The sequence below is a fragment of the Periophthalmus magnuspinnatus genome, chromosome 7 (genome assembly GCF_009829125.3).
Source record: "Periophthalmus magnuspinnatus isolate fPerMag1 chromosome 7, fPerMag1.2.pri, whole genome shotgun sequence".
NCBI classification, from domain to species: Eukaryota; Metazoa; Chordata; class Actinopteri; order Gobiiformes; family Gobiidae; genus Periophthalmus; species Periophthalmus magnuspinnatus.
In genome coordinates, this window is record NC_047132.1 from 16,250,400 (window position 1) to 16,265,226 (window position 14,827).

Consider the following 14,827-nt stretch of genomic DNA (forward strand, 5'->3'; position numbering starts at 1 on the left):
GAGTTAAACACTGTTGAATTGTCTCCAGTACCAGGTCAAGGAGGAGAGGAGACAAAAGACAAGAGACAAACCAACTGGGCACCAATGTTCAGGCATCTTCAGAAATATTAAAACCTGAGCAAGTAGTAGTACATTTGTCCTCCAACCCAACAGGAAACAAAGATGTAATTTGATCAGAGCAGGTGACCGCTACTGATTTTTAAATGCCAGATGACGAAGTGGAGGAGGAATTCATCTGCACAGCTCTGAAAGTAAGAGCACAACAGAAGAAAATGAAGAAAGGTAAGTTCTTCAAAATGAGCAGGCACCTCCAGCAACCTTCAACTCTGAGCAAAATGAGGCGAATGGACCTCCAATTCACTCAAAAGCTTAAAGTGAAACGTAGTTCCAAAAGGGCGGAAGGCTTTGAAGCTGCCATTTGATGAACCAAAAGTGTAGGTATTCTTTGGACAAATGGACAAGCCACTTTTCAGGCCTACTTTGGAGAACCGGCTTTCTACTAGGAACACAAATAGTAAGAGAACTCCAACAGAAGACAAGAGAGAGGCTGAAGTGTCTGAAAATATTCTTCTTGAGTCAAACACTGTTGAATTAGCTTCATCGATCTCTGAGTCAATGGAGGAGACTGGACCCTCAGAGCACCCAAAGACAAGGAAGCCGAAGCATGGGTTCTAAAAAGGAAGGGGGTTGTGTTTGGTTGGAGATCCCAGGTGAAAAACCTGAATTCAACATCTTCTTTAGACAAGTTGATAAATCACTATTCAAGCTTTCTTCAGCTAACATTACAAATAGTGGCACAATCCCAAAAGAAGAAATGCCTGGTACAGAAAATGACCATGTCCAAGTTCTAGTGTCTCCAGTAAACCATGCACAGGCAGTGGAGCTTAAGCAGTGAAAAGAATAAGAAAGCAGAGGGTATTACATAGACCAGTGGTCGGCAACGTCCGGCCCGCGGGAAAATGTTGGCCCTTTGCCAATTTATTTTGGCCCGCCAGAGGATTTTGGACTTTCTTCCGGCATTGATTCTTTAATACTGTCATGATCCGCTCCGTCTGCTCCACGTTTTTCCTTCTGTCCTGCTCGTTCCCTCCCTCACCTGCCGAGCTGGGCTGAGCTCCTGGCTCCTCCTGCGCGCACCTGCAGCTCATCAGCGCGATCACCACCACCTGCTGTGTATAAGAGGAGGCAGGACCAGACACTCAGGGCGAGATCATCTGCGTTTCTACACCCTGTTCAGTGCCGGTTCATCTTCGTTTCAGCCTCATCCCGTTCGGTGCCGGATCGTATGTGCGTCTCCACCCAGCTTGCTGGACCGTCTCAGCTCCAGCGCTCCCAGCTCAGCTCCGACCCTGCTTCCACCCTGCTTCCCAGCCCTGGTACTGTCTGTTTTATCTCTGCATTCCGCGACCCCGGACCCTGGTTAGCACTCTGCGTCCTGCCCTGGTGCTGCCCGCATCGTCATCTCCGCTGCGCTCCACGTTCCGCTCCTGGATCCTGGTCCGTGCCTCACCTCCTGCTCACCGCCGGATCAACCCTCGAACTGCATCATTTGTCATTTCTTTAATAAATACCGTAAATATTCCCCGAGTCTGCATCCTTTGGTCCGCTACACCCACCGTTACGACAAATACCAAGTTATGTGGGCACTGCTACGGGCATTCCACTGCCCATGATGTGCATGTAACACAACATTAAAAGCAAACAATGAACTGGTGTGTACATACACCTTCACCAGTCAAAATCGTGGCTAACTGTTTTTGGACATCTGGTGAGGCAAGCGTGCAGACTGCGCGCAGCTCAAGGAATGTGCACCCGTTACGCTACAGCCTTCTTGCACTTCTGTGGTTAGCTATTCAAAATTCCCCATTTTATTAAAATAAATCACTTAATCACAAAACTGTCAAAATACTCAGTTTGAAGATTTCTTTTAACCGGGGTGGGGACTTGCTTTTTGTCCGCATGTCAGGTTTTATTGTTCCCGACCTTTGCTCATGTTTGACACAACATAAATCCACTTAGCCATGTCAATTTTAAACATTTTCATTTACGTTGTGATTTTATCACGATCCTTGCTGCACTTGGCATCATCCAAGTCCTACAGCTCTCCCACAGTCGTGCGTAAAGGTGCAGGTCATTACGGCACCAAATGCGGAGTAAGGAAGCCGTTAGTGCGGTATTACGCACGACTAAAAGCCTGTCGTAGTTTAACCTTCGAGGCAGAGCTAAATCGCAGCGATGGTCACAAGAAGACAGCGTGAGAAAAGAATTGTGATGGAGAGATTTGACGATAAGCAATAATTACGCAGCTTCCTGGTTCAAGTAACCGTCTTAGAAAGATTTTATCCTTGTTTAAATCCGCACATTTTAACCACAAAAGTATTAGTTTCAATTAATATCATGAGACAAAGACCTGAATAAATGAGGTAAAACCTTAAAGTGAAAAGTTTTTCATAGCTCTACCTGATACTGTGCGCCTTTAGTATCCATATTACCATGTTCAACAAAGGCATAATTCTTACCAAAACCATAATAAAAGGAGCAAAAGCTTTTGCCCGAGGATTTTTTAATTGGCTGTTTTAGGTGAGTTAAAATGCATATAATTCATATTTATGTATTTATAAATATATGTAAGCCAATACCTTTACCATCTGGCCCGCCACCTGTGGGCGCTGAAAAAAATTGGCCCGAAGCCAAGCGAAGTTGCCGACCCCTGACATAGACCAACCAGGAAGTAAACTTATGAACTTCACCCCACCAAAAAAACCAAAAACAATTGGCTCCATTATTTAAAAATGCTATATTTAATAATTATTTAGCTTAAAGATGGGTTATTACATTTCTATGGGGTATTAACTGCTAACACATAACATTTAGATCACCATGTTACCTTTTATTATTTTGAAAATGCCGAAAACAATGTAATGTTAATAATAAGTTCCTGTTTTGTTTTTTCATGCTTTAAGTACCCTCTCCCTTTGCTCCTTCACGCCCCCTTCAGAGCACTATCAAATTACAATCTGCATTCATCCCACTAATAAAACTGCTGTACATCGCATCAGGTTTGTGAAGTTGCAGTGAATAGTTTCGTATCCTGCTTTTGTATATTTATCAAAAATGGTTGTGTAGGAGCATGGGTGACTTGTGCTCCTGGACTGAACTTTGGATAGGACTGTACAATTAAACAACAAAATTATTCATGCATGCATGGATGACATCTAAAACCTCATCAAGCATATTTTTGATGAGGGAACAATGGTATAACATTATAGAAAGCTCCAAAAAGTCAATTTTGCATAATAGCCCCTCTTAAAATTTTGGTAACTTAAATATATTGTGGCTGCAGACTTGAATGTAGTTAATTTTTTAACACTTAATAAATAAATATATAGAACAAGATATTCTTAATCAATTACTCATCAAATTTCGCTATGATACATTCAAGATGATGATACAACATGAATGTAAAAACACTGGATTATAGCCAAAGGCTAATTTCCATCGACTGTCTCAAAGGGCTGGGGTCACAAACAATCTTTTGACAACTCCTCCAACATCAAAACACAAAACTCATGTGCAATAAAAGGTTTTCAATTAACTTTTAAATTAAATGTTGGCAGTGGTCATGGTGATTTTTCAACAATAATAATGTAAAAAATTATATCTTTCACAAACATTGTGGGATTTGATTAGACCCAATAAAGTTCACGCACATGTTTCTGAGCTGAATGTAATGACATGCAAATTTGGGCTCTATCTTTTAAAATGGCACCCCCTTCAAATTTCATTAGTTTTTGTGGACTTTAATTTACAGAGAGGTTCTTCAACAATATGACAAAGTCCCATCATTCTAACTTTTATCAATTAGATGTAAAAAATTAAAAAAGAAAAAAAGATTATTATTTAATTATTCCTTTCCAGCAAGTAAATCGTTCCAGAGAGAAAGAAAAAATCCTCAGAACTTGTGAAAATTGGCACATCATTAGAGATTGACTCACATTTAAGTTCTATAATGTTGCCAAGAATTTACATTGCAGGATAGCTCAGTGGCGCCGTCTGGAGATGGGAGGGGGCAGAGCCTATTTTTTCACTGTGGGCACATAAAACTTGGTAGATACATAGAGTATCTTGAGATAGACAAAAACGTATATAGTGGCCTCGCCCCAAACCACACAGAACAACTTGTCCTAGGGTTTGATATGACAGACTCCAAACTGAGGCAGCATCATCACGACATATCTGGGGTCAAAAGTTGTTACAAGAATTGACATTAATGTCAGGGTGTGGTCATGACGAGCGTTTAACAAAGTTGCCATTTTGAAAGTTTAAAAATCCATGTAACTCTTGCAAAAATAGCCATATCTGGATGAACCCAATGTAACATCTGTGTATTTTTAAAAATTGGCATAATGATGTGTGAATTAAATTTGTAAAAGTGTCTCTCCAGCGCCCTCTACAAAGTTAAAATGGGGTAGAAAAATGTAGTATGTCCTAGACAAATGAAATTAGTACAGACTGCATGAATGACATTCTGAACACAAATGCCAATGAAGACCATGCCCTGTCTACATCCACATTTGCATGGCCAGGGCTCAAAAAAGTCAATGAGAAGTGAAAAAAAATTGTTTGCCATAATCCCATTACATTTGGTACACTGATTTTTTGTGTAACCCTTAGCAAAATATTCTATGGAGACCACACTCAACACTGATGAATCTAATTGTTAAATTGAATACATGTATACAGATGTCCAAAAACTTTCACTCATACTTCAACAAACTTGTCGTAGGGTTTTTATCTGATGGACTCCACACTGAAGCAGCATCTTCAGGACATATCTGGGGTCAAAAGCTGTTAAAAGAAGTTCCATAAGTCTCAGGGTGTAGTCATGAAAAGCTCTTAATGCAGCAGCCACTTTGAAAGCATAAAAATTCCTGTAACTTTTGCAAACATCGTTGGATTCAGACAAACCCAATGTAGCATTTGTGTATTTTGATGAGGTGAGCAAAATGACGCATGGATTAAAATTCTATCCTTGAAAATGGCTCTCCAGTGCCCCTGTTACAATGGGTTGTAAACATTTATCTCCACCATGACACTGGAAATATTGAGTCACATGTCAAGCTAAGGCAGATATTTGCAAGGATTGTGAGGGCCCTTTATAACTGCTTGCGGTTTTAATTTCATGTTATATTTTCTTGTACCTATAAAAACATGACTGTTGGTCTGTGGAAGAAATAGCATTGTTACAAATTCTATTCCTTATTAAATCCAAACAGCTGCTTAGTTGAATGAGAACTATGCAGAAACAATCTGCTTTTTCAGTTGTTTGCCTGTCATGTTGTAATAATATTATCATAGCTTTTGTCCTTGGCCGATCAAAACTGACACGTATCTTTAATTGTTGTGTTGTTTAGGTGGTCAGACTGGTTTTGTTTCTCTTTCAACTATGATGTGTTAAGAGAGCAAGGGCAAGAAGTGCCAAAAATACTCACATCAGTAGTCATTACCAAGTAAAGTGTATAGTCCTAGTCCTAGTGAAGGGTCTGATACATACTTGTCTCTATGGAGATTGTATTGCAAATTAAACTAAATCTATTTGTAATTCAAATAGATATAGTCATACAAAAAATAAATAAATACAAATAAAAAAATAAGATAGGCATAAATCTAAATATTGGAGTAAGGAAACAATTAAAACTAATAAAAAATATATAACATGCTTAAAACAACTGAAAAATATTCATAGCTTAAAAAGTAAAAAAAAAAGTTGTAGGAAAAAATGTATTTCTAAAATCATTCTAGTGCCATACTAGCATTAAGTTCATCGAGAAATTGTTGATTGTGATTAAAATAACAGGAGGGTGAGACTTATGTTGTTTTATGCTGTAAGTACAGTTGAAATCAGAAGTTTATATACACTATAAAAAAGACACATTGTCTGACATGAAATCAGATTAACCTTTTCCTGTCTTAGGTCAGTTAGCATTATTACAATTATTAAATTATTTGCTAAATGCCAGAATAATGAGAGAATGAGTTTTTAGACAATTTTTCATGACTTTCTTCAAAGTCAGAAGTTTACATATATTTCATTATTATTTGGTGCCATTGTCTTTAAACTGTATGACTTGGGTCAAACGTTTTGGATATCCTTCCACAAGCTTCTCACAAAAATGGGCAGACCCATTTCTCCTGACAGAAATGTTGTAACTGAGTCAAGTTTGTAGGCTGCCTTGCTCGCCTACCTCGTTTCAGGTCTGCCCATGAATTTTCAATATGATTGAGATCAGGGCTTTTTCATGGCCACTCCAAAACACCGACTTTGTTATCTTTAAGCCACTTTGCAACCAGTTTGGCTGTATGCTTCAGGTCATTGTCCATTTGGAAGACCCATTTGCACCAAAGCTTTAACTTCCTGGCTGATGTCTTGAAATGTTGATTCAGTATTGCCACATAATGTTCTTTCCTCATGATGTCATCTATTTTATGAAATGACCAGTCCCTTCTGCAGCAAAACAACCCCACGACATGATGCTGCCACCCCTGTATTTCACAGTTGAGATGGTGTTCTCAGGCTTGCAAGTTTCAACCTTTTTCCTCCAAACATAATGATGCTCATTATGGCCAAACAGTTCAAATTTAGTTTTAGTCAGACCACAGGACATGACTCCAAAAATGAAGGTCTTTGTCCCTGTGTGCATTTGTAAACTGTACTCTGATTTTTTATGTGTTTTTTTTAGTAATGACTTCTTCCTGGCAGAGAGGCGTGCCTTCAAATTCATCCACAGGTGTGTCTCTAATTAACTCAAATGTTGTTAATAAACAAAAGAAGAACAGAAGTAGATATTTGAATTGGAAGCTCCCGAAAACGTGACATCTTCGGGGTTTTCCCAAATTGTTTAAATGCATTGTAATCTTATCGTATGTAAACATCTGACTTTGAAGGAAGTGATGAAAAATTGTCTCAAAAATCCTTCTCTCATATTTCTGGCATTTAGTTAGCAGAAGTAATTTTGGTAATCCTAATAGACCTAAAACAGGATTTCATGTCAATGGATAAAAAAGAATATGTCTTTTTTGTGTAGTGTATGTAAACGTCAGGTTTGAAATGTATTTGTCTTGTTTTATGCCATCGCTATTGTATTGTTTCATGTTAGATTATATGGTCCCTAATTGAAAAAAAAAACAAAAAACGTGACTGTTAGTCTGTGAAAGAAATGGAATTATTAAAAGTAAAATAAAATTGTAGGCTTTTTTAAATCCAATCAGCTGCTCAGATGGATGAGAACCAGAAACAAGTGTCAACAAGTTACTTTTTCAGCTGTTTATTTGTCATGATGCAATAATACTCACAATACTGACAAAACTGACACGTGTCAGTGGGTCAAGCATAATTAGGTAGTTCATCTGCAAATGGACTCTTGATCAAATTGTCTTTATTGTTTTGTTTTGTTTTGTTTTTTGTGAGGTCAGACTTGTTTTGCCTCTCTTCCAACTATGAGTTGTTGAGAGAGCAAAGGAAAGAAGTGCCAAAAACATTAACTTCATATCAATAGGCAATACTAAGTAAAATAGGTCAATAGGACTCCAGACTTATTCAGCAGGCTATTAGGCGATGCTAAGCTATTTGGGCAGTGGTTCTCTCACCTTTTAATTATAGAACTCTTTCAAACCACCAACTGGGAATGTGACCTTGTGTACTTTTCGATAAGATTAAATACACAGTAAGAGCTATGCTATTGAACGAAAACAATGAAAGGCTTCATGACATTCAATCTAGATCACCATTACTACAAGCGTCCGAGAATTATGAACAACTGAACTGATTATTAACAGTAATTCCTTATTAATTATATAGTTGACTTATTATGGCGTCATTACTTGATCATCAACATTCCAGATTTACTCTATAAAGCAGGTCCACTCAACATGTCCTACTGAGCTCTCTGAATCCTCACCAAACAGTAAGTCACAGTCACTCAGTAAATTCTGAATTATAAAATATTTAATGCAGATTTTGTCTCCTCAGATGGCTTCTATGTGTGGTTGGATCCTCTTCCTAACTTTTACCTGTGGACTTTTCACTGGTGCTGTAAGTAAAACCATACAGAAGCTCATCTTCAGTAACTTGAGTTTAAAATAACAATATATTGCATGTCTTCATTACAAGCACCAGTCAATGAAATTGGTGAGGATTTTTATTCATATATTTAACATACTACACAGGAACCAACGAGAACTACACCGGAACCAACAACTACACCAGAACAAACAACAACTACACCGAAGACAACAACAACTACACCGGAACCAACTAAAACCCTTAAATCAAGATGCGATATGTACCCAATGACTACACCATGTCCGCATGAATCAACAACTACACAGGAACCAACTAAAACCCTTAAATCAAGATGCGATATGTACCCAATGACTACACCATGTCCGCATGAATCAACAACTACACAGGAACCAACTAAAACCCTTAAATCAAGATGCGATATGTACCCAATGACTACACCATGTCCGCATGAATCAACAACTACACAGGAACCAACAAGAACTACACCGGAACCAATAACAACTACACCAGAACAAACAACAACTACACAGAAACCAACAACAACTACACAGAAACCAACAACAACTACACAGAAACCAACAACAACTACACAGAAACCAACAACAACTACACAGGAACCAACAACAACTACACAGGAACCAACAACAACTACACAGGAACCAACAACAACTACACCGGAACCAATAACAACTACACCGAACACAACAAGAACTACACCGGAACCAACAAAAACCCTTACATTAAGATGCCCAATGACTACAACAACTACACAGGAACCAACAACAACTACACAGGAACCAACAACAACTACACAGAAACCAACAACAACTACACAGAAACCAACAACAACTACACAGAAACCAACAACAACTACACAGAAACCAACAACAACTACACAGGAACCAACAACAACTACACAGGAACCAACAACAACTACACAGGAACCAACAACAACTACACCGGAACCAATAACAACTACACCGAACACAACAAGAACTACACCGGAACCAACAAAAACCCTTACATTAAGATGCCCAATGACTACAACAACTACACAGGAACCAACAACAACTACACAGGAACCAACAACAACTACACAGGAACCAACAACAACTACACCGGAACCAATAACAACTACACCGAACACAACAAGAACTACACCGGAACCAACAAAAACCCTTACATTAAGATGCCCAATGACTACAACAACTACACAGGAACCAACAACAACTACACAGGAACCAACAACAACTACACAGAAACCAACAACAACTACACAGGAACCAACAACAACTACACAGGAACCAACAACAACTACACAGAAACCAACAACAACTACACAGGAACCAACAACAACTACACAGGAACCAACAACAACTACACAGAGACCAACAACAACTACACAGGAACCAACAACAACTACACAGAAACCAACAACAACTACACAGGAACCAACAACAACTACACAGAAACCAACAACAACTACACAGAAACCAACAACAACTACACAGAAACCAACAACAACTACACAGAAACCAACAACAACTACACAGAAACCAACAACAACTACACAGGAACCAACAACAACAACTACACAGGAACCAACAACAACTACATTGGAACCAACAACAACTACACAGAAACCAACAACTACACAGGAACCAACAACAACAGCTACACAGGAACCAACAACAACTACACAGAAACCAACAACAACTACACAGGAACCACCAACAACTACACAGGAACCACCAACAACTACACAGGAACCAACCACCACTTTCATCACAAGGACTACGAAAAAAACTATTCGCAGGCATAAACACTACTATTTTGGAAAGCATGGGCCAAAACATTTCTTCCCATCGAGTAAGTTCTTAGCCACAAAATAAACTAAATTAAAAGCATGTTTGTTGTGTGTGTGCATGTGTGTGTGTGTGTTATTCTATTGGCTATAATATTCCACAGTAATCTTCTGAACAGGGCATGCAAAAGCTTTTTGTAAATGAAGAATAAGTATTTGTAATTTGTAGATATATATGCAGATATTTGTAGATCAGAAATACATGATGAACATTTTGGTTATGTCAACATTCAACTGAGTTACAACTATGCCTGTTCATTATTTACTAAAGGTTTAGTGGCACACAAGTTAATTTAATAAAATGTGTTACAAATCCTCATTATAATAACTACACCTTAATTAGCCTTAATAAAGACTTAATGCATGAGGAAGAAATAGTTTAGCTTATGACCTACTGAATGAATTGGTTAGGGTTAGGGAGTGAGTCTATGGTAGTATTATTGTTGTTATAAAGTGTTACCTCTTGAAAAATGCTTTAAATATGTTTGTTCATAATTAACCAGGTTAGTTCATAAATTCACTGTTGCTGACGCCTTAGATCTTGCCTTAAACGTGCTTGTGTTGGGTTGTGTTTAGCAGACGACTGTTGTCCTGATGGCTGGAGTCACTTTGGGTCTCGCTGCTTCATGTTCTTCCGTAAGCCCAAGACCTGGATCGACGCAGAGGTATTCACAGTTTGCTCTTTATCCAAAAATATGTCCTCTTTTGTAAATAACTTTTCCTAAATTTTGCACTTCATGACAATGATAAAATTGCAAATTATTTTAAAGGACAAATATTTCTCATTATTACTTGTATTTTATTGGCTTTAAAGTGCTCTTAAGTACCTTTGCCTTTTGTTTTAGAACTTAAAATTATGGCAATTAAAGAAGCACAAATTATTTCACAGCTTCAGCGCTCCCCATAATGGAATTGTGTGCAACTCACCATCTACTGGCAGGAGAAGGAATTACCATAGGGGAGAAAAATGTAACTAGTTTATGAGTAACATGTCATGGCAATTTAATGTGTGCTAACAATGAACGTGATTTGATAGTGACTAAAACTCAAAACATCACATTTAGGCTTTAGCACCAGAAGCTGACCAGGGACTCTCGCCATGACGTAGGCATGTACTTTCTGAAAAGAACATTATTCTAATATCAGAATACTATTAGACCTAAGCACCAGAAGCTGGCGAAGGGTCTATTAGTATCACAAAGCTTACGAACTCCTCCTAGAGCATTCGCCGAAACAGGCTCAAATCTGGTACACATTACACATCTCAAAGGGCTATCAAAAGTTAACAATTTATTTTGGCACAAGTCTTGCAATTTCAGTGAAATTTTAACCATTTGTTAAAATCCCTACCCTAAAGATATTTATGTGGCACATTAGTGCCCCCTACAGATTGAAACTACATTTGGTTTAGATTTTTTTTTTTTTTTAAGGAGAGAAAAAAACCAATTTCTTTTTAAAATGTTCACAAATTTTGCACAAATTTCAGTTTGCGCATCCTGATCACAAAAGTCAAGGACACCCATGCCATATTTTTTTATGACATTGCTATAGCAATGACAGAAACTCTCCATGTTATTCTAAGCTGAGCTGATTTCACTGAAACTTTAATCGTGAATGAACAAAATTTGATAGAGGGGCTGAGCCAGAACATATATATATATATATATATATATATATATATATATATATATATATATATATATATATATATATATATATATATAAAATTTGGCCTGTAACATGTAGCATTTATTAATTTTCAGTTAAGCAAACACAGCAGAAAAACTCAAGTGCCAAAAGAACAGCTTGTTGAAAAGTAACTTCAACAAGGTTTACTTTTAGCTATTTTAATATAATTTGGTCACGTTCGGCGTGCCGGATTAAAAAACCCAAGGGGCCGTGTGTGGCCCCGGGGCCGTAGTTTGTCCATGTCTGGCATAGACGGGGGTGAGTGGCCATCATTGCTGCTTGAGGCTATATTTTCAACATATTTTTAGAAGCAAAGGACTTTTTACAGAGGATTATTGAAACCTGTGTGAATGAACCTAAAGACAAATCCATGTATGTTTTTCATGAAGGAACAATATTATATTATATTAATACATGATAAAAAATAAATAAATAAATAAACCCTCCTTCTGCAAAAATTCAATTTTGCATAATAAGTGTTTAAAATTTTTACTTTTTGCGCAAAATGTTAGTACCAAATATGTAAAAAATCTGCAATTTACCCATAATTAAATTCAGAATTTAGTTAGAATTGAAAGCCCTCTCTCTGAAACACATTTTTCGAGTAGTGTAAAGTTGTAATATTGTAACATGTGCTTTCCTCTAGCTCTCCTGCATTGAAATTGGTGGAAACCTGGCCTCTATCCACAGTTCTGATGACAATCAATTCATCCAAGACACTGTATTGCGTCTAACTGGGTCACACTGGAGAGTTTGGATCGGTGGACATGATGGAGTTGAGGTGATGAAATGATTGAAAACAGTTTTTAAAATGCCAGGTAGTGTTTTAAGGTTAATGTACAATACACTTTTGTTAATGACTTTGTCTGGATCTGGATTTCCATGAAATTATCAAAGCAAACAATTTCCTTGTGTATTGTAATGATAAAACATAAATGCATTGGATTGTTGCTCATGTATTAGCCATGTAGGCTTACTTGTAGGCTTACTCTGAGTTGTGTCATTGTGTCATTGCCCATTTCGTATCGATATCAACAAATATTGAATATTGTATTTGACCATTCCTTGTCTTGGCAATAGACCTGCCAAGCTTCCTCTGAGCTTTGACTTGGTTCTGTTGGCGTGCTTTCATAACACCTGATGATGTTTTTTTTCCTGTAGTTTAGATTTAACAACATTAGATACCAATCCTGAATTGTGCCGATCATAATGTCAGAAAAAGATAAAACATTCCCATTTGTTTCACCATCTTAACACTGATCTTGATTCCATGGTAAATCCAGGAGGGGGTGTGGCAGTGGACTGATGGGTCACCATTTGACTTTAATCACTGGAATTATGGAGAACCCAATAACTTCAGAGGTGAACACTGCCTTGTGATGAACTGGGGAGGTAGGCAACATGTGTACATATTTTTAGAGCACTATTAGCCTATACGGCATAATCATGTATTGCATATGGTAACTTGTCCATGCTCTGTCAACAGCACACTTGTGGAGTGACTATCGGTGCACCTATAGACTACCCTACATGTGCTCCAGTCGCCCAGTTCCCAAGACTCGGACAAGACACTGAAGGCTGCCAGAGCAAATGCCTTTACTTATTAAAACTATTTGTTGTGTAACTAATAACATTTCTATTTTCTCTAAACCAGGGGTGTCCAAACTTTTCTCAGGGCCACATATAAAAACACAGACAAAGCTGAGGGCCGATTGAGGCCCATAGACTGGTCACGAATACAGTGAACACTTCAAATCTGTGTTATTATTAAGTTAGACTGAACCACTAGACCTTTATTCATGCTTAGATTCCTCAATGGGACAATATTTCAGAAATGCACAGTAAAAAGTACTGTTTAAGGTAATATGGGCCAATTAAACTGGAGGGCCTGAGGGCCAAGAAAAATTAGTCTGAGGGTCGCATTTGGCCCCCGGGCCACAGTTTGGGCATGCCTGCTCTAAACCATGTTCTTATGGTTCACATCAAATCAAAGACAGATGTTATTGTGTTGACATAAATAAAGAATTTATCTCCGTAATTGTTCTTTTGTTAGTCTTACTATTATATAATGATCAGTGTGGAAAAACATGACACACGGGAATGGGTTTATAGTCACGGAATGTTATAAATAAAACAACTGAATAAAGAGTTGTGGGTTTGTCAGTGAGTCTATAACATGGTGGTATATTTACTGTAACTGTAACGTAATATGTTGTCATGATGCCTGTTTTTCCTGTCCTCCTGTGCTCTCTCCCCCTCCCCAACCTGTCTGCGTGGAGCTGGGCGGAGTCTCTGACTCCTCCCGCACGCACCTGGAGCGCATCAGCGCAATCACCGTCACCTGCTGCTGAGTATAAGAGGACTCGGCAGACTACACTCGGAGCCAGACCGTCCGCGTGTAAACGTGAATGCTCCAGCTCAGTTTTTGTATCTCTGTTGCCCATCAGCATGGTCTTACTTGGATTTTTACCACCTTCCAGATTCCTGTCTTCGCTCGTGCCTGCTCCTGTGTCTGCGCTCCAGCTCTGGAACAGTCGTCCCTCTGTCTCACCACCTGTCCTGTCTTGGTCTCCGGCGTGCCGCCTGCTCCCTGCTCTGGTTCCGCTCTCTGTACTACGCCGGTCCCGCCTGCCCTGGTCTCATCCCCGTACCTGTCTCCGCTCCGGTCCTGGCTTTCCCGTGTCCGTCCTGCACTTCGCCCGCCTGACCTGCCCTCTGCTCCCTGGGTTCTTGGGTGTGTTTCAAGTGAACTGTTAAAGACTGAAACTTCACAATCTTGTAAATAAACACTGTCAACTTGCCCTGAGTCTGCACTCTTTGGTCTTACCCGCTCCGTTACGACATATGTGGACCAATATGTCATGATATGGGTGAAAATGAAGATAAAATTATAACCTTTTAAAACATGCATCCTGTGGCATTATAAATTCAAGGGTAGTAAGTTTCATTTAATCCATTCACATTTTGAAGTATTGTCCTTTTAATGGTAGCTTGCACAACCTTTACTTTTCCACGATTCTGTGGAAATATAAAAATAAAACGATATTTAAGAACATTCTCCATGGAGACAGATATGTTTTAGGCCATATTGTGGAATATTATAGCCAAAGGAACAACATTTCCACGGAAACAAGTGGGAGGAGACCCACCTCTAGTCCAAATAAGAGTTGGGTTTGTGGAGATGCAAGCTC

General features: G+C 38.6%; 1 protein-coding gene across 1 annotated transcript; it reads left to right on the forward strand.

Annotated features, from left to right (window-relative positions):
- The first annotated feature begins 203 nt into the window (after positions 1–203).
- On the forward strand, positions 204–13,690 carry LOC117372976 (regenerating islet-derived protein 3-beta-like). The gene is made up of 6 exons (XM_055223351.1): positions 204–251; positions 9,595–9,952; positions 10,524–10,612; positions 12,283–12,417; positions 12,920–13,028; positions 13,123–13,690. The coding sequence occupies exons 1-6, from the start codon at positions 204–206 to the stop codon at positions 13,209–13,211; spliced, it is 828 nt and encodes a 275-aa protein (XP_055079326.1). The 3' UTR covers positions 13,212–13,690.
- Positions 13,691–14,827: the final 1,137 nt, after the last annotated feature.

What these genes read in the sequence shown, in the direction of transcription:
- LOC117372976 (XM_055223351.1), top strand. Translation starts at nt 204, where the DNA reads ATGCCAGATGACGAAGTGGAGGAGGAATTCATCTGCACAGCTCTGAAA. An exon ending in GTGGACATGATGGAGTTGAG is followed by an intron (nt 12,418 to 12,919) that starts GTGATGAAATGA and finishes TGGTAAATCCAG; the next exon opens with GAGGGGGTGTGGCAGTGGAC. An exon ending in CCTTGTGATGAACTGGGGAG is followed by an intron (nt 13,029 to 13,122) that starts GTAGGCAACATG and finishes CTCTGTCAACAG; the next exon opens with CACACTTGTGGAGTGACTAT.